The sequence below is a fragment of the Mycteria americana genome, chromosome 2, assembly GCF_035582795.1.
Source record: "Mycteria americana isolate JAX WOST 10 ecotype Jacksonville Zoo and Gardens chromosome 2, USCA_MyAme_1.0, whole genome shotgun sequence".
NCBI classification, from domain to species: domain Eukaryota; kingdom Metazoa; phylum Chordata; class Aves; order Ciconiiformes; family Ciconiidae; genus Mycteria; species Mycteria americana.
In genome coordinates, this window is record NC_134366.1 from 75,180,517 (window position 1) to 75,202,210 (window position 21,694).

Below are 21,694 nucleotides of genomic sequence, written 5' to 3' on the forward strand. Positions count from 1 at the left end.
ATCTGTCAAAGGAAGAAAAAAAAGCAGTTAACAAAAAATATTTTTATTCAGTTGGCTTGAAATAGAGCATTCAACCTAAAATTTCAGACAGTACTTCCACATGCATTTTAATATTGCAACTCTTTCAAAACAGCTTGACATAAAGGCATGTTCTATATAATACGTGAGTATAGTGGAATATGTTAAGGTTAGGTGAAGTGTTTTCATAGTGAGTGTATTTGAATACTGCCTGTAATTAACACATCTAAGGGGGGTTTGGCGAAGAGCAAATCCTCCTAGAGGGTGATGAAAACTGAAGCACCAGTCGTGCAACCACTAAAAAAGTATTACTGATTTTTAAATTAGTAAAATGGGAGCTAGCATCTTTGAGGTTACTTGAGAGGTATAATTTAGGGATTTGAAAAATCAGATACTTGAACTTTTAACTACACAGTATGTTTGTAAAGCAGGTGTAGGGAAGCCTCTCTGTGTTCTTGCTTACTTTGCTTCTGTTATTGCTAAATCTTGATGTATAGTCTTGTCTCCTTAGTTCTTGCTGGCACATTCTTACTTTTATCAGTTCTTAAATCTGTTTTTCATTATAGTCTTTCTGTTACTTCCCAGGGAGGTGACTGCAGTTTCTTTACCAGTTTTTCAAGAATTTTATCTTTATTTTTGCCAATAGCCTGAGCAGTACAAGGTGGCTTCCTTCTTTTTTTCCCACGTCTTACATCCACAGGAATTTGAAGAACCTTGAAATTGCTTTGTTTCTGGAATTTCCTGATCAGGAAGCTCAAGAGGAGCTTTGAAAGGAAATATTTCTTGTCCCCACAAGGGGCACCTTTTGTCTGTCACAAGGAGATATCTCATCACCTATCTGCAGCATTCTTCACAACCTGTGTTCTAGTAATAAGGCTGCTTCTCTGTACCTTTGCTTTTGTATTTACGATGATAGATAACCCTGAAATGACACACGACTGGCAGTGTGGTTACTTGCTTGACTTTTCCTAATCAATTCACCAGTGTCTGTGTGTCTGTAGAGCCATCTCTCAGTTACAGCACCTCTTACCCAGTCTGATTCTGAACAGGGACCCTGTGTGTACTAAGACTTTTTTTTTCAGTCAAATGAGGAATATTGCAGCATTTGAAGGAGAAACAAAGAACTCTGCTATAAAAATGCCTTTTGATTTCAAGTGGATGTTTAGCTAGTATCGACTAGAAATACTTCCTTCATTAAATGCTTATCAGTTTGGAGTTCATGTAATATCTTAAACCCACTGTATTTGATAAACACTAGAGTTTGTAATATTTTAAAAACAACAAACTACAAGGTTCTGCATGGAGCAAAACTTACTTTTGCATAAGTAATAAGGGTGAAAGGGAAGGAGTAAGCAGAATAATTGAGAAAAGGTCCCTCAGAGACAAGCAACAGGTATACTCCAATATGCAAAAAAGATGCTTTGCATAATGCTCTAGTGCTTGGAAGGGCATTCATAGTCTCAATAAAGTGAATATTAATTTTGTCCTTTACTTTTAAAGGGACTACCTGTAGATTTCAGATGTAAAGAACAAGATTTTCAATAATAGAAATAATTTTCAATAGTCTTATGTGACATTTGATAACAGTATCACTCCTCTGCAGAGAAATAAATAATTGCAAAATAAAGCCTTCATCCAAATTCTGTATGAGAAATAACTCTGAAGCAGAGCTGTAAAAACTAGTAAGCAAAGGATGGCAAGCCTTTACTTAAGCAAATATTAATAATCTGAAATCTGGTTGGATTTGTCAGATATACTTAGATAAGCAGAGGCATATTCTTCAGATACTGATTGCTCTGCCAACAAAAACTTCGTATTATTGGAAATCTTGATTCAGTTTAAGAGGCCGTTCTGCATGGGTAATATGACTGAATTATATCTGCTATGACCTTGAACATTGTAGGAATGAAAATTAGACCTTGTTATAGATAAGGGCCATAGTGAGTAGCAATCACTTCAAAAAATGCAGGATAACAGAAAAGTGAAGTCATTTAGAACATCTTTACAGTTCTTTTTTTAAAAAATCAAATGAAAACTGGGGAAGAAAAACACCTCCAGGTTAGGGGAGAGATCTTGACACATAAGCATGTATTTCCTAATATATACCTACGAAGATGTTTTGATTAATTGCAGTGCTGAATGGGGCAGGGGGACTGATCACAAATGACTTGGAGAAGGCCAATGTGCTCAATGCCTTCTTTACTTTAGTCGTTATCTGTAAAACTAGCCTTCAGGAATCCCAAGCCCCTGAGACCCAAGGGAAAGTGTGGTACAAAGACGACTTACCCTTGGTAGAGGACCAGCAGGTTAGGGAGCACTTAAACAAACTGCGTGTTTGTTTAAGTAAACATACCCGTGAGTGCTGAGGGAGCTGGCTGATGTTATTGTAAGGCCACTCTCAATTATCTTTCAATGTCATAGCAATTGGGAGAGGTACCTGAAGACTGGAAGAGAGCAAATATCACTCCTGTCTTCAAGAAGGACGAAGAAGAAAGATTCAGCTAACTACAGACTGGTCAGCCTCACTTCTGTCTCTGGGAAGGTGATGGAGAAAATCCTCCTAGAAAGCATTTCCAAACCCATGAAGGACAAGACGGTGATTGGGAGTACAAAGGGGAAATCATGCTTGACCAACCTCAGTTGCCTTCTACAATAAGATGACTAGCTTGGTGGATGAGGAGAGCGCAGAGGATGTTGTTTACCTTGACCTTAGTAAAGCCTTTGACGCTATCTCCTATAACATCATCATAGATGGGCTGACAAAGTACAGGTTAGATAGGGAGACAGTGAAGTGGGTTAAAACCTGGCTGAACGACTTGGCCTAGAGGGTTGTGATCAGAGGTGCAAAGTCCTGTTGGACGCCGGTGACAAGCAGTGTACTTCAGGGCTCAATACTGGAGCCAGTACTGCTCAGCATCTTTATTAATGACCTGGATGATTGGACAGAGTGCACCCTCAGCAAGTCTGCAGACGATACAAGACTGGGAGAAGCGGCTGATACACCAGAGGGTTGTACTACTATTCAGAGGGACCTCATCAAGTTAGAGAGCTGGGCAGAGAGGAATCTCATGAAGTTCAATAAGGGGAAATGCAAAGTCTTGCATCTGGGGAGGAATAACGGCAGGCACCAGTACGTGTTGGGGGCTGACCGGCTGGAGAGCAACTTTGCCTAGAAGTACCTTGGGGTCCTCGTGGACCAGGGGGGTTGGACTAAATGACCTCAAAAGGTGTCTTCCGACCTAAACAATTCTGTGATTATTCTGACATGTGCAAACTGAACAAACCTGTTTGCTGTATATGTATTTGAAGCTTTGTCGTACAAAGTTATTTGAGCAGTCTTGGCTATTATGAAGTATAGGAAACATTTTCTAGAGGATGTTTATCTTAAATTTGATGTATTGGTTCTCAATGCATTGGTCATCTGGTTAAGTATTGTGCTTTTCCTTTTCCATCGGTGATTCATGGCAAGTGTCTGAAAGCATCAAACTAATTTAGGTATCACACAGTATCTGCCTTGATCAGTAGTTGAAATCCATGCTGCAGATCAAGGAATTCAGAAAAATAGGTGCTTGAGTTCCTCTAAACTTTATGTACTTCCGCAGTTTTCATTTTTCTGAAAATACTATTCTTTCTAGTAGGAATTTGCTGTAAACTAACAATTTTTAAAATATGTGTGTGTGTGCACATAGATATATGTGTGTATATCTACGTATGTTTATATATGCATATATATGTATAAATAAATACATATATTTATATGAAAAATGAAGTACTTCAAAAAGCATCCATGTGGAGTCCTGCCTGCAGTATTTTATATTGGGGGAGCAGCCCAACCATGTTGCTGAGGTTTTTATCAGATATATCTTGACAGACTGAAGTCCTCAGTTTCAGATGGACTCTGTGAAAGACACGTTTGTGGGCTGGTCACAGTGTATCACCACTCATTATCAAAGGGAAATTCAGGGAGGTACCTCCAAATTCTGCCAGGTGGGGCAGCGAAAGGGGAGGCGCTGATCTGCTCTCCCTGGTGACCAGCGATAGGACACAGGACATGGAATGAAGCTGCGTCAGGGGAAGTTCAGATTGGACATTAGGAAAAGGCTCTATACCGAGAGGGCGGTCAGTCACTGGGACAGGCTCCCCTGGAAGTGGTCACGGCACCAAGCCTGTCAGAGTTCAAAGAGCGTCTGAACAATGCTCTTAGTCATATGGTTTAGGTTTAGGTAGTCCTGTGAGGAGCAGGGACTTGGACTCGATGATCCTTATGGGTCCCTTCCAACTTGAGATATTCTATGACTCTATGACTTAATTTCCCTCCAAACATGTACATGTATGCATACAAATGCTTCCTTGAAGATTCACTGTAATAATTGATCCTTTTGCCTTTATTTTCAAACATCATGAACGTGTTCAGGTGTGATAGCTAGGGGTAAGCAAAATTATTTAGCCTCACTGGGATCAGATTAATAAAAAATCCCATTGTGCAGGATCGTTTTTAATAATCAGTGTTGCAATGGAGACCCTGTAAGGCCTCTTCCATTCATATTTATGTTTATCTTGTTAGGTGGTCAATTAGCTCTATAGAATACCTTCAATAGGTTTAATTAGTCTAAATCATGGGAAAAAAAGTTTATAATACATGGCTTTAAAAAACTGATGAAAATATGTAAACATATAACTTTCTCATGTTGTGAGCTTTCCTTATGCCAAGCTTCATTGTTTTGTATTTTCTGAACTATTTAGAATTTATCTTTATTTTCTAAAAATTGAATAGCTCAGTGTAGTCAGGATATGTTCCCAGCAGCTGTTTTCAGAGGTGTCTTCCATTCTTCAGTTAAAGAATATTAAACATATATATTTCTCCGTGTTCAGAAAGGAAAAAAATCAAGGAAGGCTGGTTTATTTTGAAAACTTTACTGTCACAGGTTCCTAATCCCATGCAACTCTCTCTTCTTTTGCAGGACTCTGAGGAGGAAGACAGTGAGTTGGAGGCCATTAATAAGAAGCTGATAAGTCCACAAAGTTTTCAGAATTTCCGGCCTTATGTACCGGAGGAGTTTGCTGACTTCAGTGTTTACAATGCTAGCCTGGAGAACAGGGAATGGTTTTCTTCTAAATCAGACTTCATGAGTTCACGTGTTCTTGAGAAAGAGGTATCCCGCAGCCCCACCACTAGCAGTATTACTAGTGGCTACTTTTCCCACAGTGCCTCTAACGCTACCTTGTCTGACATGCTTGTTCCCTGTAGTGATAGCACAGACCAGCTAGCCAGTCACACGAAGGAGCTGGACTCTAATGATCCCTCAGGATCATCTCTTGCACATGATTTAAGATCTTCTTTGAACAAGGAATGTCGAGAGTCAGAAAAGGAGTTAGCGAGCGAAAAGTTACCTGTGTTACCACTGAAAGAAAACAGTGCCTTAACGGAACAAGTACCACTGTCCCTTGATGCCACTGACAGAGACTCTCAGCAGTTACCCAGAGCTGGATCATTTTCAGCTTTAAGGTCCTCGGATGGCAAAAATACCTGTCAGACAATTGAATTTTCGGCACGTGAAGCAACAGTTGAGCACACGACGGACATTCTGGAAGATCACTCCTTTACAGAGTTCATGGGTGTCGAAGATGGAAAGGACTTTGACCATTCGACAGCTCCGCAGTCGTGTTCCCTTGTGTCCTCTAATGGAGTGAGCGCCTCAGAGTTACCCCAAAGCACTGACGAGGAGCAGAGCATGTGCGTGGGCCAGCTGAGCTCTGCAGCAGCAGCAGGCAACCAGCTTGCACATGCTGTGGAAAGCCCTTTCTGTTCTGTACTGGTAAAAGAGACTTCAGAGCATGAGACTTATCCTGATACTTCCGTAGATGATTTTATTGGGAAGGACCACTTAGATGGTTCCGACTGTGAAGAAGGTGCTTCTGCAGATCAAGCCCACGTCTTGCCTGGCTGGGTGGCCGTGGGTGAACAAGTCTGTGTTGGAAGTAATAAGATGGGCACGGTGAGATACGTTGGAACGGTGGATTTTTCAGCTGGAATCTGGGTTGGAGTTGAACTAAATGTTCAGCTGGGTAAGGCTAAATATGTTCTGGGTAATCTATGCAGCTAGCGTCATCTATTTTTAAAGTTGCGCTACAATCATATGCTGTTCACTCCTGGGAGGTACCTCCAATTTCATGTAAGCTTGGTATTTGATACACCCAGTTCTAGGCTTTCTATTTATAGGGATGCTTTGATTAATTTTTAACTGTCTTAAAGCCCTGTTCTTCTTGCTTTATGCAGAATAATGCTTTTGTATGTTGTGGTAGTTCCCGTTGGTACCCATCTATTTTAGAAAAACAAGCAAAGCCTAAAAATGGCAGATTTTTTTTAAATCAGCATGCATGTTTGTGGGCAGTACTAACAATGGACATCACTTGTCAAATAGGTTTGCTGGCTGTAGCTTTCAGAGATTCCCCTACCCACCCCTCCCCTGGAGAAAGCTCAATTACAGAGCACAGGTTTTCTTTAACTTCAGTTCGGTGGGGTCAGAAAAAGTCAGTGCTCTGCAAGTGTTGAGAGACTCTTACAGAAATGCTTCAGATCTTTTAAAAAGATTATGTTTTTAGTAGTTTAATAGATATTAACACTGATACTAGAAGTTTCTCTGGCAGCTAAGTTTTAAGCTTTGTAAGCAATCGGTTTTGAGGATAGTTTATTTTGTAAAATGAACAAACGTTTGGCTTTTTAAACTGTTAGTTAACAAAGTAATATTTTAGGAAATAATCTTTTTGGTCACAATTCAAGGCCTTCTTTCCAGGTTTTGTTCTCCCTAGTGTATGGTACGCATCTGGCTTCATCACTCAGCATTAACAATCTTGACTATTTGACAGATAGCCAAAGATACTTACAGTTCGATGCTGTAATTGTTATGTGCTAATGAAAGTACCAACAATTAATTCTGTGCATTTATTTTCATTGAAGGGAAACACGATGGAACTGTAAAAGGCAGAGAGTACTTCCACTGCAAACCACGACACGGTGTCTTTGTTCGTCCTGGGCGCCTCAGCAAAGCACCAGCTTCCGCAAGGAAATGGAGTAGCACTTCAAGGTCTCAGGCGTCTTCCACTTCAGAGAAACGGAAAAGTTCTGTGCTTCAAGGCTCATCATCCACTCCTAAAACAGGAGAAGTCCTCTGCCATTCAGGAGATGAGGCGGCTTCTGCTTTTTCTAGGAAGCAGGAAAACAGGAAATCTTGGATTAACTAAACTGCAGTATTTTTGCACTTACTACACGCATCACTGTGTAGAAAACTTTATGGATTTTTGAAGCTATTGTACATTTTAATCTGTCTATATGGAATGTGTATTCTCTAGAGTCCTTGACTTAATTCTCTAATTTTTTATAAATAATATATATATTTTATATATATATATGAATGTGTATCTATAGTTTGTCTGCCAGTGAGCAGATATGGCTGCACACTAAAATACAGTTAAAGCTGATCTGTAGATAACTGAGGTACTGGACTATTTGTTACGCAACAACTTGGGAGATATATTTTAAACAACAAAAAGTATTTTATTGTGGAAAAAACAGGATGTAAATCCGTATTTGGAAAAAAAAGCTACGGTTTGCTGTTCTTAATTACCAAAGAACTTGTTTTAGACTGACACATTTGCTGTTTATATCTTTCTATTGTAAATGTTTTAACTGATAACTTGGTGCCATGTTTCTTTTAGTCACTGGGCACCGTGCAGCCTTATGTTCCGTGTTTAAGCACACTGAAATATCCAGCTGCTTCGTATTTTTTGTCTTCCTAGAGGCCTGCCACTGTGCTGACTTGGCATTGGATTGAAACGACTAACAATGCCTGAAGCTATCCGTCTGGCATTTCATGTGTTAACATAAGACAGCCGGGCAGTTTGACTGCAGGAACAGTATTACTGCAGGGGTGTGAGAAGACAACATTTTGGGGTTTTTGGGGAGGGTTTTGGTTTTTGGGTGCGGGGGGGAAATGGGGAAACAAAGAAGCAGTAAACGGATCATGACTGCAGACTTTGCACTTGTTACTTGCTGGTTATTATCAAGATGAAATAGAACCTGCTAAAGTAATTTTAATCTGTAAAGTTTATTTTAATAATGGGAATGATGGAGGGATTTATGTCTGGTGCTCATGAATTCCTAAGAAGGTTGTTCCACATGTAGATACTGTAGATGCCTGTACAAGCGTTCTGGATATTTGTAAAGTAACATGGTAAAAAAATGAGTGAAGTGAATGGCCTGCTGTATCTGTTCTTCTTTGTTTCTTCGCAAGTGAATGATTGAGATACCTGGGACCTTACTGAAAAGCTGCTGTTCTTTCTTTGATTGTTGTGTACAGTAAGCGGACTCTCGTATTTTACTATTTACTGTAAAGAACTGTAATTTATATACGGCCATACTGTATTTAATTGGTACAGACCTATTGTGTGTTAGAATACAGACTGTTTACTTGGGATTTTAAAAAAAAAAAAAAAAAAATGTTTTGTTTGTATTTGGTACAATTAGGTTTCATGGTCAAATAGTAAGCTGTTTCTAGCTGACAGTGCTCAGATGCAAAGTACTTTGTAAAAATGCCAAAGGACAATATGATTGGAGTGGAAGACTGCATAGCATTAACCTGTTTTAACACTGACTGGTTCATGCAGCGTTAAGAGGAGAGTAGCAGCCCCTGTAGATACACGTTCCTCACCGGCTGCTTTCCCCTTCCTTCACAGGAGGGGGAGCGGAGCTGGGGAACTCCTGCCAGAGAATGGCATTATGTGGGTCAAGGGGAGACAGGACAAGTTCCTGGAAGACGGACAAGACAGACTCATGGCTAAATATGTAAATGCCTCAGCTGAGTACAACACAGTTGGCAGCTGGTAGGGTAATGTGCTGGGGGGGGGGGGGGGGCGGCAGTGAAAGCGGGGGGATGAAGTTCAGTGTACTCACCCTTGACATAGCTTTGGCTCCTTTGAGACAGGATTCTTACGTGTTACTTGATTTTGGTGGAAGGAATATCTTTGCGGAACATTTCATACTTCTGGTGTCCACCTAGAGTTGCTCTCGCTGCGTTAATGATACTGCTGCTGGAGGAAATTACCGTAATAGAAAAAATGCCTTATGCAGAAGTATTTTATCAGGCACAAATGATCCTAGAACACTGCCAGGTACCTACACCTAGCACCATGGTCTTCAAGTTAATTTTATATGTCACTTTAATCTTTTTATAATGCTTTTAAGAAAATACACTCTCATATGTGCACATATTTGCATAAATATATTTGTCCAAGGCCACTACAAACAATTTTGAAAGCTAATATGACCATTTTCTTATGGCAAAGATCCAGTATTTACACCAGGTTAGCATCAGTCGAACTAGCCTCTTCATGGTTTCAGACCTTTGAGAATACAGAATGCGTGATTGCTTAAGAAACACCGGAATAATTTTGCTTCTTGGGGTGGTTCTTTGCAATCTATACATGCCAGAGAAACCTAAACAAGCCAACCTCAATTTGTGCTTATTTTTAGCATAACCTGTGCTGTCATGACTCATGTTATTACTGAAAGACCTGTACTTTTGCAGACCTCGCGTGTTAACATGCCTGGCCCGGGTTTATTTAAAGTTAGGAGGAGCATATCTAATGACTGCAAGGAGGTAGGGTGGAAATGCAAGCATTTTAGTTGGTGTGCCCCTCAAACTCTGGTACATAAACACAGAAGCAGTTTTTCTGTTGTGGTAATGTTAGGCTAGTAGTTTGTATCTTGAACTTTGTAATCAGTAGAATAATTATCTGATTTTGACCATCAGGATAGCTACAGTATTGAATGAGATCACACTGGCCTTTATCTTGGTTTCTGAATTTATTATGTGTTGTTTTTTTCAAGTGTACAGGCCTTTATGGAGATTCAGCCAGAGTGCTCAGGGAACAGCTGCTGCAGTCCAGCAAGCAAAGGCACAGTGTTTAATAAGTACTGCTCACTGTCTCAAATGTTCCCCCACAAAAGGCTTCCTTCATGTTTGCAACTGGGGGCAGAATATTACATGCTGTTATGACGTAAGTAACAAAAAGTGCCACGAAGCAGTGTAATGAATGAAACGTGGCCTGCAAGCCCCTGGGAGCAACCTCAGGGTATTCTCCCCTTTGCCTTGGTGTTGCCTGTCCCCCTTGCTTCCCTCCTGCACCTAGGGGCCAGGTCCACGGCAGAAGCTGCTCCCTGGCTGCTGTGGGCTGGTTAGCAGGAGCTGGACTTAAAAGAGGACTTCTGCAGTATGGTGGGACTTGCCTTTCAGCCTTTCCCATGTTTGGGGACACGTTTTAGGGACCTCTTCATCTGTTTAGCTGGTAATTTACAGAATTCAAAGGGAAAAAAAAAGAGTGAAATCTCAGCTTGACTCAAAAAGACTAAAGAGATTTAAAGTTGTTGGGGAAGTGGGGAGAGGGAGAGGCTGGATGAAAGCAGTTGCTGTCTTGTTTCTGCAGAAAAACAAGCTAAAAACAGCTCTGCTCATAGAAACTGTGGAAACTAAGCTGTCACCGTGTTGGGGATTTTTTAATGCTGTGAATGTCGAAGTCATGTTAGCATAGCATCGTGAACGTGCAAACTGCGAATGTCTGAGGGTAAACGTGATGACACCGGAAAAGCGTCCAGCTTTTCAGACCTGCTTGGGTGTAAATTTTATTTAATCCGTCTTCCTTCCGGCATTGCATGAGTCGTCGAAGGAGGGAAAGTGCAACGTTGAGAGGGAGCTGACCTCGGGCTCCAGCCATCCCCCTCCTGCCTTACTGCCAGCCGCAGCCTCTCCTCACCCACCCCCTGCCTACCGGGAGCCCTGCGAGCGAAAGGCGAGGGCGGAGCGGAACGAAGCCCGGCCCCGCCGCAAACCCGGGGCGGAACGTGCGGCGCCGCACGCCTCGGCCTCAGCGCCGCGCAGCCCGCGGCCGTCGCCGGTCCCCGCCGCTGAGGTAAGTACCCCCCGGCGGGGCTCGAACCCGCGGTCCCGGGGCTTCCCTGGGGGCCTGGGAACCGCGCGGGAGGACGGAGCCGCGCCGAGGGGGAGGCGGCGGCGGACGCCTCCCCCTCGGCGCGGCTCCGTCCGCCCGGTTCCATCTTCGCCCTTCCCCAGGCGGGCAGCTGCACGTAGGCTCGCTGCCCGCCGGGCTTGGTGGGGCAGCTTCGTCCCGGTGCGAACTCTGCCCAGCGAAGCGGCCGCCGGGTTGTTTTTCCCTTCTTAAAATTTGACAGTCGTATCCTGAGAGTTGCTTTCGTGTGAGTCGGCAAAATTTAAACCCCTCTCTTCGATTCTTAACTGGAAGCAAAACCAGACAAAAGCGGTCATCCCGGGTTTTTTGGGGGGCGGGGGGTGTCTCAGATTTGAGATGTCTGGGTTTTGCAGCGCAGGGGCAGAACTGAAGGCGCTACGATCGCCTTCATCATCCAAAGGGAGACGCAGCAGCCCTGTTAGATCACGTAGAACGTTTTATCGTCTTGTACAGCAGAAATACCACGGTGGTGGTGAATACCTCCAAAACATAAAACTATTTGGCTGAGTGATGCGTGGGAGAAAACCATGAGTAACATCTGTACCTGGTTCTTTATGGAGAATTCCTTACAGGGAGCTTGCACAAATACTCTCCCTAAATGGGCCGCTTGTGTTTCATTTATTTCTTCTCAGGTAACGTACTTCCGAGTGGTGCTGATGAGTCTCTTTCAATTTACCGCTAGAAGGTTGGTTTCCCAAGCATATTGTGGACTTAAGGCTTCTTCTTCAAAGAAACAGAAGTTTTGCCTGGAAATGGCTCGTCCTAGTTCAAGTAAGACAAGTATTTGTTTCTTTTAGTACCCCGGACAGGTGTTTAAGCTAGATTCAAAGTTCTGGAAGGTTCGTGTAATAGGCAGAATCTATAGTTTAATTCAAAATGTTTAGAAGAGCGTGAAGTTGCCCTTTTTTTTTTTAGCTGCTAAAATTTATCTTCTGTGGATAGTTCCAAAAACCCTCAAGTAGTTGCAGTTAGTGTGGCTGCCTGGTGATTTGGTTTTAGTATTTATAATTTATGCACATAAATGTATGCTAATTAATTGCATTTCCTTTTCATAATCCTAATGGGTAATAAAGCTCACTCCTCATTTCTTTGTACAAGAATTATGGAGAGCCTCAAGCATTTGTAACAACTCAGGACCATGATATTGTGTAACTCCAAGAGCCTTGTTCTGTCTAGTAGTAGTAAATATCCTCTTTTTGTTTGTTTGGGGTTTTTTTTGGTTTTGTAATTTCAGGATGTGTTTTAATTTGAAAACCGCGCACAGAACTTCACAGGTATAATAGCAAAATCCCTAACAGTTGGCTAGCCAAGGTGCACTTGCTTTTTCCGCCATCTTGAGCATCAGTGTTTGGCTGCTGTCAGAGACTGGAGACTGGACTAGGAGGACTTTTGGCCTGACCTTGACACGTTCAAGGGCTTTGTGAGGTTTGGTTTACAACAGCAGATGGGGCATCAGAATCATAGTGTTCTCTGTCCAGTTCTGCAGTGCTCATGCTGTGGGTCTTCGGATTTCTCCAGTGACTATCTCTCCTTATAAAAACTTCCTTGCCTTTGGTTTAAAAAAAAAAAAAAAAACCAAACCCAACACATAGTGAATTATGGAGACTAGGGTTGTAATCAGCAGCTCAAAGTCCAGGTGGAGGCCAGTCACTAGTGGTGTACTGTAGGAGTCAATACTGGAGCCAATGTTGTTTAACACCTTCATTAATGATCTGGATGATGGGGCAGAGCATACCCTTGGCAAGTTTCTAGATGACACAAAACTGGGAGGAGTGGCTGATACGTCGGAGGGTCGTGCTGCCATCCAGAGGGACCTCGACAGGCTGGAGAAATGGGCTGACAGGAACCTCATGAAGTTCAGCAAATGGAAATACCAAGTCCTGCCCCTGGGGATGAATAGCCCCATGCATCAGGACAGGCTGTGGCTGACCAGCTGGAAAGCAGCTTTGCAGAAGAGGCCCTGAGGGTCCTGGTGGACAGCAAGTTGACCATGAGCCAGCGATGAGCCCTTGTGGCAACAAAGGCTAATGGGTGTCTGGGGCTGCACGCGGCAGAGCATCTCCAGCAGATGGAGGGAGGTGATCCTTCCCCTCTGCTCAGCACTGGTGAGACACCTGGAGTGCTGCGTCCAGTGCTGGGCTCCCCAGTACAAGTGAGACATGGACATACTGGAGAGAGTCCAGCAAAGGGCCACAAAGATGATTAATGGCTTGTAGCATCTGACGTATGAGGAGGGGCTGAAAGAGCTGGGACCGTTCAGCCTGGAGGAGACAAGGCTCAGGGACGTCTTATCAATGCATAAAAGTACCTGATGGGATGGAATGAAGACAAGGCAGACTCTTCTCACTAGTGCCCAGTGACAGGGACATGAGGAAACGGACACAAATTAAAACATACGAGATTCCATCTGAACACAAGAAAACACTTTTTTACTGTGGGAGTGGTCAAACACTGGAATGGGTTGTGCAGGGAGGTTATGGAGTCTCCATCCTTGGAGATACTCAAAATCCACCTGACTGGGCACGGTCCTGGACAGTCTGCTCTGGCTGACCCTGCTTGAGCGGGGGGGTTGGACTAGACGATCTCCAGAGGTCCCTTCCCCCCTCAGTCGTTCTGTGATTCTAAAACATGTTGCTTTAAAATTAATATCTGAGGTAAACTGGAAGAGATTTTTTTTTTTTTGCCTCTCTTTAGCTAACCTGTTCCTTTTTAATCTTGTTTTTAGAAAAACACAAAGGAAATTTCCCATCTTTTTCCCAAGTTACTTTACCATGCAGGGAAAAGTGGAGGGAATATACGTTCAAAAATAGAAAATACAATTGCAAACCTAGAAAATGGGCAAGATGCCTCAGAAGGAAATGCTTTTTCCCAAATTACCTTAATTTTGAAGGTGATGCTTTGTAACTAAACATAAATTTTTTTCATCTCAGGATCTTACCTTACAATTAGGAAGCAAACTGTTCCTGGGTGGTGGTGGCAGCAGTTGTTATCATGGTAGCATATAGTGTGTGGTTGTAGTTTAAGTCTCTGTCTTTCAAGTATTGAGTATATTCATAGTTTATGAATATAGTTTATATTCGTGTTGCCCTACTGGGCTGCTCATATGCATTTTTGAGGATCTCCAGGAATTGCCCTTCAAATTCCAATATACAGGAACTCAGAAACAAATCAGTATTCTGAAATTGAAGTCACGGGAGGTGTATGTGGAAGCGATTTCTGGATGCATAAGCATGCCAGCACTGTATGTGTGGCTTCTTATGTAAAAGTATAAGTTTGAACAGCTGTTTGTTTTTCCTCCCCACGCATAGGTATGGCTGATTTTCGAGAAGTGTTTGCCAAAGCGAAGCACATAGCCATTATCACAGGAGCCGGCGTTAGTGCGGAGAGTGGAGTTCCTACCTTCAGAGGGGCTGGAGGTTTCTGGAGAAAGTGGCAAGCCCAGGTAGGTACTGGTGGCACGTGCCTGCCTAGCTGTGCTGCTCGATCCATCAGGTAGGTGAGCGTGAAGAGTCCGAAGAAGCTGGGTACCTTAGAGGGTGGAAGCGCTCCCATGGCGGTACGGTGGGGACAGAGCTCTCCCTACAGCCGTGTCTGCAGCTCTTCCCCGTGCCCTGGGAGGGCTGCTTTGTGCAGCTGCAAGTTCTTTTCTGTTGTTTGGTTTATTGGTTGTTTGGGAAAAATGATGTTTTTGCAGACAGCTCTGGGTCTTTCTGCCGTCCTTGGTTTTTTTTGCTGCCTTCCAGCTTAGCTGTTTGCTCATCTTTTTACACCCTCACTGTTTTCCTACCTTGTGGGGCCTTTCCTGTTTTAAACTCTTAAGAGCCTTTTACCAAAATAACGAAGGACAGAACCAATTATATCGACTGGTTGTTTTCTTTTAATCTTGGTTTCTCATAATACTCTTCAAAAATGTTTTAGGATTTTTTTTGTTGTTTGGGAGCAGGGTTCCTCACAGCCTTTAAGTCTCCCACAAGCTCGCTTTCTCTTGCTGGTGTGATCTTGCCAGTGTTGGGAGCCACTGGGGTGGGACAGGAGGTGGAAGCAGACACGGGAGTGGAGTGGTGCAGCGGCGAGCACCAAAATGTGCGAGTTGAGTAGGTGCCTCGTGAGTCTGATCCTGCGTGGTGCTGCAGATGTTTCAAGTAACCATTATAATGTCAGTAACTGCTACCCCAAACACTGCAAGCACGTTTGCTGTCTTTATGGTTCTTAACAACAGCGTTCATGAAAGATTTGATGAAGTTAAAAAGAGGTCAGAGAGATGAGTTTTTCAAGATGGTTTGAATCTAAAGATGCATTTTTTTCTTTCAGTGACTATCAATTCAGATAAAGCATGCGTGTGTATAAATGCCTGGTCCTTCTGCATCAGAAAGCTTGCATTCAGCGTTTTTATATCAGTAGAATTGTGCATTGAAGCATTAGACAGAGCCACTCCTTGTTTTAAAAAAAAGATAAGGCAAAATTAAAGTTAGTGAGAAAAGTATAGCTTAGATTTTACCGGCACATAAAAGGCAAGACATTAGACTTTGGTTTTGACAATGGCTGTAATCTGGCTTGCGTTACACTTAAATTTTTAAGGCAGAAAAGAAATTGCTAGCAAAGGAGATATATCTACACGATGCTGAGTTTATGGCTGCTGTGGAAAAGAGGGTTTTGAATGCTGAAAATCGTGTGCATTGAAATATCTTATCTTCCTTTGTGCTGTACTAAACTCCTAATAATTTGGTAGGGCAGCACAGAATAAGGTCCAAGTGTACTATGTAAAAGCATGTACCACACTATTGATAACAATTATTTCCTCTTTTAATGAGATACTTTGACTTGTCATCCTCGTAAGGGCTATTGAACTATATTCTTGTCAACTGCATCTGGTTATAAATAATCTGCTTTTGATTATCTTGCTATGCTGGTAGCAGTGTAAATGGCAGTATGCTAGCAGGCTTCACCTGGGGAGGGGATTTTCTTGCCCTTTCATTGGTAGAATGAATTGTTGTCTTTTCCAGGAGCTGGCTACACCAGAGGCTTTTGCACGAAACCCTTCTCGTGTGTGGGAATTTTACCATTACCGCCGGGAAGTGATGTTGAGTAAACATCCAAATCCTGCGCATATTGCCATTGCAGAGTGCGAAAGGCGACTGAGCAAGCAAGGAAGGAGCGTTGTGGTCATTACTCAGAATATTGATGAACTACACAGAAAGGCAGGCACAAAGCACCTCTTAGAAATTCATGGTAAGAATCAGCTTACCGGCCTGCTACAGGCTAGCAAACTTGCGGGGGAGAAGAGAGCACAGGATAAGTACTGGGAGAAAAGAAATTTGCTTTTAAAATGATAGTAACTTGCGTGAAGTACTCACAACGTCACCCTCTTCTCTTTTGGAATTTGTTTCGGGTACTTCATAGCCTTCTTTTTTCTCTCATCTTTCTTTTTTAATGGATTCCGACAGTACACAGGAACTGGTTCTCCCTTCCCACTTGCTCAGTTTTGCCTCACATCCACTTGAATACATGTGAATAGCGACACTTGGCTGATTTGGCGTAGAAAAGGGGGAAGTAATCCACTGAGGGCTTCTGCTCTGTGGTAGTGCTACACCGGTATTGCTGCTAATAAAAAGCGTATTGGCAAGACTGGTCTCGCCAGCCCTGGTGCTTTCCGCTCTGCTACCTGCCGCTTTCCCTCTGTCCTGTCCTGTCCTTCAAAGACCCACCTGTGCGGTCCTTGGCTACAGGAGGAAGAAGGGGCTGGAAACAGATGAGATTCCCTTACTTTTCTCTTCTATGCCCAGTGGCACTCCCTCTCTCTTCCCTCTAGTTGGTGGCATTCCTCGCTCTTGCCCTCTCTCCAGCAAAGTCCAGAGGAGCACAACGCAGGTGCAGCGCACAGGGGTCAGCGGGGCTTTTGGATCTGATGAAATACATTACAGGGGTGGAGAAAACGGAGGGCGAGGAGGCCCTTCTCCATCCTACGGGGTGCCTTCACGCCACAGGCCGTGCCGCACAGTGAAAGTCTCCCAGGACAAAGTCCCGTCCTGGTCCTCCAGCGCTATGATGCTTCTTAACTCTAAGTATCATGAAAGCTTTAAGTGGGATTTCCCACTGCTGCTTTGTGATCTGGACACAGGAAACCTGCACAAATTGTTTTGCTTTATCCAAGGATAAAGCCTTGGGTATAGTTTAATTTTAGTCATAGTCTTTACAAAATAGAAACAATTTTAGACTCTTGGTAATATTATGCATCTCTACAGCACGTTACTAATGCTACAGAAGCCTTGGGGTTGGGGAGTTTTGCATAAAACAAAGCGGTGTTAACCAGCGTGTATTTTTTTTTTTAAGAAAAGGTTTCTGATTTAAGGGGAAAAGCAATAAGCAGAAATCATCTCCCTCAGTGATATTTTAAATAATGATTTTCCTCTGAAATACTGTTACGAGGCTGTGTATTACTCGTGCGGTAAGGGTAGAACAAGGTGACAAAACACAGCTTAGAGGGACTGTTGCTGTTGTTCACTGCGGCCTTTCAGCTGAAGGGGCTGTGTCTGTCTTTCCTGGGCCCAATCTGTGCTTAACTGTGACGCTGGTCACCTTGGGCTGCTGAACAAAGCGTGTGTACGCGTGTGTACGCACTGTGTAAATAGCGTCTCGTTCATAATGCTGCCAGTTTTCAACGCTTGGCTGTTACGTTCATGTAGTAAGTTACCCACAAGGTACAGTCTTCAAAGTCAAATAAAGGCCGTCCGGGATACACACAACCATTTGTTTGTGCAGCCGTGCCTCAGAGCAATCGCTTGATCCCTGATGTTTTCTCTTTGTGCGTTGCAGGTAGTTTATTTAAAACTCGATGTACCAACTGTGGAAACGTGGCTGCGAATTACAAGAGTCCAATATGCCCCGCATTGGCCGGGAAAGGGTAATACATCTGCCTTGTAAACTCCCTGTATTTTCTACTTTGTCTGCTGTTCTATAGAAAAGGAGCCATTTTAGGAGCATACAGGAGTTTCAGCCAACCGCCCCATTTTCCTTTAGTAGTATTAACACTGAAATTTTACACAACTGTTTCGAAATGTGAGTATACTGTTTGGTAACTTCAGTGAGAGATACCGTAAGTCCTGTGAATGAATAACTGTTAACCTCTAAGTTAGCACAACATTATATATGTTTTAATTAGAACCATTTCAAATGGTCTGAAACTGTCATACTGGACACCAATTAATTGTACTCTTTGAGAGTGTGTGTGTGTACTCCCATCCTTTGCAGCTTCCAGGTTTTTTATCAAATCAGATGCTTATTCCTTAAATTGGACTGTCATCACCTGATAGGTGGATTGTCCTCTTCTGCATCTCTTGAGCGTCTAGTAGCTTTTGTCCTTCAACTCATCAATAAGATTCTCATGATTACAGGTCTCAAAATACAGATGCGTGAAACAGTCAGAGGGAAGCATCGGTTCCCAGGATTTCTGCAACGTAAAAAGTTGCAGGATCCTTCCGTCTCCTTTTTCTAGCCATCCTCTCTTCCACCATTAAAAAAAAGAGGGGCGGGGGGGACGGGATAGGCATATGCTCATAGATTTTTAGCATTACCTTTGCATTTCGTCAGATCTTTAGATAGCTACATGAGTATTTGTTGTGCGTTTGACAGACTTTGACCCACTTCTTACAGCTGCTTAGCTCTGGGATAATTCTGGACAAATGCCTGCCTGCCCTGCATGTGGTATTTTAGGATTGTAGTAGATGTTGGAGTTGGCTGAATTTGCAAAGATTCTTTGATTGGAGAGTGTGCTTTAGAGAATACTAAGCTTTTATTAATATATAAAGTGTACTTTGTACGGCTGAATATGTATTTCAGTTTTGTAACTTCAGGGCTCCAGATCCTGAAACAGAAGACGCCGCGATTCCAGTCGAAGACCTTCCTCAGTACGTATGGACTGCTTTGGTTTTTGCTGTTGCCTCTTCATGCCTTGTGCATCTCAAAGGCTCACATTACTGTTCACATAGTTTTGGAAGGACATGGAAACAGTCTACAGGAGAAAAAGATGTGGGACTTCTCCCCATAGAACTGAGTCTAAATCTAAACCTGGCGTTACGGGGGACAGCAGACAACCGGAGTGTGTACTAGAAGTTTACCATTATGCTGAAAGGATCACATGCTTGTGTACTTGAGCATCAAGCTGAAAAATGCCTAAATTCATGGGTTTTGTAGGAAATGGAGTAGTAGGAGAATTGCAGTAAGAAACTAAGTGCTACACAGTAAACGTTTTGTTACTTTGCAGGTGCTGCCTAGTTAGTCTGGAAGATGGTGCTGGGGTACAGCCACTGTGTAGTCCCTTGCGGGGGGGGACTATTAAATACCCCACAGTGCTTTTTTATGATGGCTGAAGCTTTGCCTGAGCTCATTGCAGATGCAAGAAGCCACCGTATTTTTCATCTGGTTCCTAAGGAAAAGAGGCTAACGCGATGCTTCTGTCTTTCAGTTCACTTTCTCCTTAAAAACCTGTTAGCCAGTTTGTTAAAGCTGATGGAGGCCAACGTCTGTAGCACATAATAACGTTTTAAGTTTCATGCATTTCAGGAGCTGAGTAAGGGGAAGACACGATTACGAGTTGAACAACTGTTCAGCAACCCGTTCTGTGTGACCAGGCAGCATGTGTGTACTTCCAACACGTGTGTAGCACGGCATCAGCTGCCTTCTGTCCAGCACGTGGTAGAGGGAGGGTGTGGGGATGGCTGTGAAAGAGAAGGGAGAGAGAGTGAGGGCAGATAAGACATGCCCAAATGAGAATGAAAACTGTTTTGCGGTTGAAACGCCTGTATCAGCAGCATAACGCTGTCCCTCTGTGATTTTTAAACAGGTGCGAGGAGGACGGCTGCAATGGGCTCCTGCGTCCCCACGTTGTGTGGTTTGGTGAAACCCTGGATCCTGACATTCTCACAGAGGTTGAGAAGGAGCTTGAGATATGCGACCTCTGCTTGGTAGTGAGTGACGCTTTTGTTATCTAGCCCCTTAATTGGCAGGGAAGCCACGCTAAAGAGGTTGCACCTCCTGGGTAAGGGAGATGCATCTGTACTTCCCTGAGGGAGCTAAAAGCACCTGAGGGACTATCTAGTGTCAAGTGTAAAACATTAAAATACCATGAAGTTTGAAAATTTATGTATCCTACTTGGAAATTAATGGGTTTGTCATGTGTGCATCTTGCTCAGCTGGCATCTGCAGTCTGCATCGAGTGTACGCAGGGGTTAGAGGTTCGAGTGTTAGAGGTTAGCTAACATTTGAATTTCTCAAACAGTGAAAAGCAGGATTATTTGCACGCTCAGTTTAAAAAAAAAGTTACAAAATGTTCTAAGAATGTAGCTAGCTGTTATCATGTGCTGCTTTTTTTCTGTGAGGTTGTTTACATGCCATGTAGGTTGCATATTGCTGACCAAAACATTTGCTCAGAATATTGTGTACCCTTCAGAAAATAATCTCAAGTAACAGAAGGGACGTCTTGTGGTTTTTTTACTGAAAGCAACGTCTGCGATTTTGTTTCTGGGATCTTTTTTTGTTCGTGTACAGTTACAGTCCCCAAACAGGCTTCTTTGGGTTGCATCAGAGAAACAATTCCTGATTCTTACGCTGTGTTAAATAACTACACACGGACGCTAAATGTAGATACCGATTTGGTTTCATTTCTGTAGGGATCTTCCACGCTTTAGTCGTTTTGCAGATGCAGCGTTCCGAGAAGGGTCCTTACCTTGTGGGTTGGTTTGGTTTTGTCTGTGTAATTACTGGCCTGCTACACTCGTGATTTTTCGCCCTGTCCCTGCAGGTCGGGACCTCCTCCGTGGTGTATCCTGCCGCTATGTTTGCCCCGCAGGTATCCGCCAGAGGAGTGCCAGTTGCAGAATTTAACATGGAAGCTACTCCTGCTACAAACAGATTCAGGTAAAGCTGTTCAGGTTTACACGAGCAACCTTTAGTCCCCTCCATCTTCACTGTTTTTTGCGCTGAACTGCTAAAACGCTTAGGAAGTTTTTAAACACACATGATCTATTTTTTTCCCCAACGCTCTAAGAAATACCGTTTCCTTCCAAGTAAGAAAGGATGATGATTGTCCTTTCTTGGTGGAATTAACTTACGCTGAAGACACGACTGCGTGTTTCGAAGCGTGAAGCTGAAGTCTGTCCCTCGGTCCTGGCGGGCCTGAACCCCCCTCCCTCAGAGGCGGGACGCCCTCGCCACCCGCCTCCCAGACGCGCTCGGGCGCTGCCAGCAAGCAGCAGCGTGCGCTGGTCGTTGCCCGCCCCTGCAGCCGGCTGCTTCCTTCCAGGTTTCACTTCCCGGGCCCCTGCGGGACCACTCTGCCGCCGGCGCTGGCCCGCCACCAGACGGAGATCATCACCTGAGCACCGCGGAGCGGCCGGCGGGGAAGCACCGCACCCGGCAGCCGCAGCCCGGCCTCTGCCGCGGCGGGGGCGCGGGGGCTGGGCAGGGGGTGGGCGAGAGGAGGCGGCGGGTCTCGCCGGGCCGGGCCGGGCCGGGCCGTCCCCTCCCCCGCTCCCCGCGGCAATAAACGGCCGGGCCGGCACCCGCCGCCGATCTCCGGGACTCGTTTGTCTGCGCACGCGCGGCCGGGGAGGGGCTACAAGCCGTTGGGCGCGAGGGG

At 43.9% G+C, this 21,694-nt stretch overlaps 2 protein-coding genes across 10 annotated transcripts in view; both read left to right on the forward strand.

The window, feature by feature from the left end:
* Positions 1-8,901, forward strand: part of KIF13A (kinesin family member 13A) — a 119,854-nt gene extending 110,953 nt beyond the window's left edge. For 4 of the 7 annotated variants that reach the window (XM_075493766.1, XM_075493772.1, XM_075493770.1 and 1 more), the window contains 2 exons: positions 4,980-6,084; positions 6,977-8,900. In XM_075493766.1, the coding sequence (XP_075349881.1) occupies positions 4,980-6,084; positions 6,977-7,260 (1,389 nt within the window). In that variant the 3' untranslated portion in view covers positions 7,261-8,900. Of the gene's footprint in view, positions 1-4,979; positions 6,085-6,976 lie in introns of those variants that run through there. The other 3 variants (XM_075493771.1, XM_075493767.1, XM_075493768.1) reach the window with 3 other exon arrangements.
* A 1,837-nt stretch (positions 8,902-10,738) lies between these two features.
* Positions 10,739-21,670, forward strand: SIRT5 (sirtuin 5). 3 transcript variants are annotated; one of them, XM_075493790.1, is made up of 9 exons: positions 10,739-10,983; positions 11,694-11,832; positions 14,370-14,503; positions 16,065-16,290; positions 17,875-17,962; positions 18,912-18,965; positions 19,901-20,024; positions 20,858-20,973; positions 21,359-21,668. In XM_075493790.1, exons 2-9 carry the CDS (start codon positions 11,718-11,720, stop codon positions 21,432-21,434), a joined length of 933 nt encoding a protein of 310 aa, XP_075349905.1. In that variant the 5' UTR covers positions 10,739-10,983; positions 11,694-11,717; the 3' UTR covers positions 21,435-21,668. The 3 variants fall into 3 exon arrangements, with proteins under 3 accessions (XP_075349905.1, XP_075349904.1, XP_075349902.1); XM_075493787.1 differs by lacking the exon at positions 10,739-10,983 and adding an exon at positions 11,147-11,287 and having other exon boundaries at positions 21,359-21,669; XM_075493789.1 differs by lacking the exon at positions 11,694-11,832 and having other exon boundaries at positions 10,888-10,983; positions 21,359-21,670.
* Positions 21,671-21,694: the final 24 nt, after the last annotated feature.

Coding starts and splice junctions, on each gene's coding strand:
- SIRT5 (XM_075493790.1), top strand. CDS start 11,718: ATGAGTCTCTTTCAATTTACCGCTAGAAGGTTGGTTTCCCAAGCATAT. Junction 14,504..16,064: donor GGAGAAAGTGGCAAGCCCAG/GTAGGTACTGGT, acceptor TGTCTTTTCCAG/GAGCTGGCTACACCAGAGGC. Junction 18,966..19,900: donor CCAGTCGAAGACCTTCCTCA/GTACGTATGGAC, acceptor ATTTTTAAACAG/GTGCGAGGAGGACGGCTGCA.